At 56.0% G+C, this 3211-nt stretch overlaps 1 protein-coding gene across 1 annotated transcript in view; it reads right to left on the bottom strand.

Annotated features, from left to right (window-relative positions):
* Positions 1-3211, bottom strand: part of Tbc1d9 (TBC1 domain family member 9) — a 63951-nt gene that overhangs the window by 1745 nt on the left and 58995 nt on the right. The window contains 4 exon segments of the mRNA XM_048333386.1: positions 61-94; positions 96-136; positions 1092-1178; positions 1933-1998. Of these exon segments, the coding sequence (XP_048189343.1) occupies positions 61-94; positions 96-136; positions 1092-1178; positions 1933-1998 (228 nt within the window).

The following is a 3211-nucleotide window of genomic DNA, read 5'->3' as shown; positions in this document are numbered from 1 at the left end:
AAGGGAGGGCTCGGCCCCCGGCCGTGGGTGGGAAGGGAGGCACAGGGGGAACGGCCGTACCTTTGTCTGGCTTTAGACTCACGGCGACAAAGCCAATCCTCCACGCCGGGCTTGCTCCGTCCACCCAATCCAACCACTGAGGAAAAGGCATCGGAAGACAAAGGGAGCGAGTTACCCGGCAGAAAAGTCAGAAGACGCTCTAGGCGGGGTGCCCCATCCGGCAAGCAAAACACCAGTCTGTTCAACTTGAGTTTCAGACAAACCACATACACACACACACACACACACATACACAAGTATAGTCTGTTACATCTGAGTTTCAGACAAACTACACAGATAGATAGATGTAATTTATTTCGGCCAAAGTTTACCTCTACTATTACACGGAGCCTACTTAAACTGAGAGGATACATTTTTTTTTTTAAACCTGAAATTCAAATTTTACCGGCTATATTTTACCGGGCAACTTTATCTTGATGTGAAATGAAGCATTTCCCAGATCCCTTGGCTCCCGTGTGCACAGCTGAAAACCAAAGGGGTAAGTCGGACAACTGGTGCTCACGCCGATAGCCCTCGCCCCTCGGGAGGCGGGGATCTGAGGCCTGGACGGTGAAGCCAGCCAGGGTAGGACAGTCCTGTGAGACTCTTAGGCAAAAGCTGGACGTAGAGCGTAGGTCTAATGGAAGGCAGCCAGCCCTGAGTGAAAAAGCTAAGTGAAAACCTGAGGCCCTGCGTTCAAGTTCCAGCACTGGCACGTACTCTAGACACTTAAGGGCCGTTTCAAAGGAATTCTCAACGCTGCGCATCACAGCCTCGCTCGAGTTTAGTGACGTGATCTGCAGGGACCAGTGCGGGAGGTTCCTTGCACGGGCCGAAGGGAGGGTAACACGGCAACCAGCCATCCCGGTCACGCCTGGATACGAGCTTGAGTCACTAATGGCGGCAAGTCTCTTTTTTTCCCCCCATTAACAGGCACTCGTTCTGCGGAGAGACGTCACCTGCTCAGCAGCGACGTCACCTACCGTGGGTGCCTTCGGGGGTGATGTCTTCACCTACCGTGCGTGCCTTCGGGGGGTGATGTCTTCACCTACCGTGCGTGCATTCGGGGGTGATGTCTTCGAAGAAGTACTGCGTGGCTTCGAAAGCAGAGTCTGGCTCGTCGGGATCCGAGGACGGCTCTGGAAATGGAGGAAACGAGAGCGCCACACGGGTAGCACCTTTGCTCAATGGAACTGTGTCCCAACTACTCGTGCACGTGGCCGGCAAAGGCAAACACACAGTTAGAAATGTGTGGTGGCCGTATCCGTCCCCCCGGAGGGCATCAGCTTGAGCACGGTGGGTCCCTCCCCTCCCCCTCCTCCCCCTCCGTCTCCCCTCTCCCTTCTCCCTCCTTCTCCTCTTCCCCACACCCAAGGGTCCCTTCACTCTTCCCTTTCCGTGGAGAACTTCCTGGGACGTCTGGGATCATTGTTCATAAGCCAGATTTCGGGCCTCGCACGCCACAAAGACAATGTCCGGAGTAAGTGCCGATCTCGCCCAGCCTTGCTTAACATGGCACCCGAACCCTCGCCGGGACTGCTCCCCCCCCCCCCGGGCTCCTGCGGAGGCGAGAGCAGCTCCCCAAGCCTCGCCCAGGGACGCCCCTCCGCACGTTCTCGCCTGGTTCCCGCAGCGCCCCCCCCCCCCCCGTGACCAAATCACCTCCGCGTCTCTCTGGCGGGTGCTGAGTTATTTTCTCCCCACACGGCTCCTGCCCGAGATAGGCAGGTGACTGGGGCACACACGGACCCCTCAGGCCCTCAGACACGCAAGTCCCCCCACTTCGTTGGTCCTTAGAGGAGCCGTCGGTGATCTGGCCTATGGGGACCAGGCTGCCGGCTGCCCTCGGGCCAGAGAATTCAAGCCACGCCCTGAGCCCAGCACGCTGCTTACCAGGCAGGACGTGCATTTTGTAGAGAAGTTTGAGTTTCTCGGTGAGGTCCCCGTGACACGCGGCACCTGGAGGCACAAAGGACACGTGAGGAATGGGGGTGCCGGTGACGCTCTCAAAAAGTCCACTTTTCACCAACTCGAACCAAGGCACTGGCCTACCAAGAGGCATGGGCCGGCCGTACCAGGGTTAAGGGATCTGCTTTAGAGACTCTCAGCCCGACACGCTCAGAGCTTATTAAATGTCACGGGGACTTGGCCCCTTTGGACCTCAGCTCCCCCACTGTAAGGCAAGATGATAATGGAAGGTTCTAGCCTTGATGTCAGCATCTGGATGCCAGGAAGCAGGGGGAACACTGGTGTTAACACGTACGAAGCGCTTGGACCAGAGCCAGGCACTTCTTAAGGAGAAAGGTCACGGGGCCTACGCCAGCGTTCAGAACTAAAACCAGAGGTTTTACAAACCCTTTCCCGATGTTTCTGGGTTATCTTAAATGTTTCTTCACTTTAGTCTTTTTTTTTTTAAATCAGACACGGGGCTTGAACTCTGGGCCGGGGTGCTGTCCCTGAGCTCTCTGGTTCAGGGCTAGCATTCTACCCCCTTTGAGCCACAGGACCACTTCCAGTTTTCCAGAGATTCATCAGAGACAAGAGCCGCACACTCTCTTGCCCAGGCTGGCTCTGAATTGCGATCTTCAGAGCTCGGCCTGGATTACAGGCGTGAGCCACGAGCGCCTGGCTGATGCTAACGGATTCTCCCTGATCTTCCGTTACATCACACGGTCAGAGCTACAATCAGAAGAATCCCGTCGTTCTTTTTCCCTCTAAATTCCACATGGATTCCTGAAATCGGAAGGCCCTTTGTAGGTAGATATTCTCAGACTGCCTGATTGAGGATGAACTCCACTTGGAACAGGAAGGGGATGAGGAGTCCGAAAGGCAGGCTGGAAGGGACAAGAGGGGCCGTCTAACTTGCCGAACGTTCCAACGTCCCGCCAGCCCTCCGCTCCACCTCTACAAGGTCTCTGCTCTAGGCCCATGTTCTTGGACGGCTCTAAGCGGAGACATCTGGTCCCAGCGAAAGCTCTTCTATAAAGTCCAAGAAGCCCACAAAATGTGGAAGTGTGTGTTTACATGCACGTGTGCTTTCTGGGGAGAATATTCCAGCTCTTAAAGAACCCATGGCTTGGACGCGGTTGGACGGCTCAGAGCCGCCTTCCGTGCTGGGCTCTTCAACGGCAGACAGGACAAGCCCAGTACCCTCTCCAGGCAGGGGTGTTCG

Source organism: Perognathus longimembris, chromosome 24 (genome assembly GCF_023159225.1).
Source record: "Perognathus longimembris pacificus isolate PPM17 chromosome 24, ASM2315922v1, whole genome shotgun sequence".
Lineage (NCBI taxonomy): Eukaryota > Metazoa > Chordata > Mammalia > Rodentia > Heteromyidae > Perognathus > Perognathus longimembris.
The sequence above is the reverse complement of the archived record's forward strand: the minus strand, read 5'-3'. Positions and strand labels throughout refer to the sequence as shown.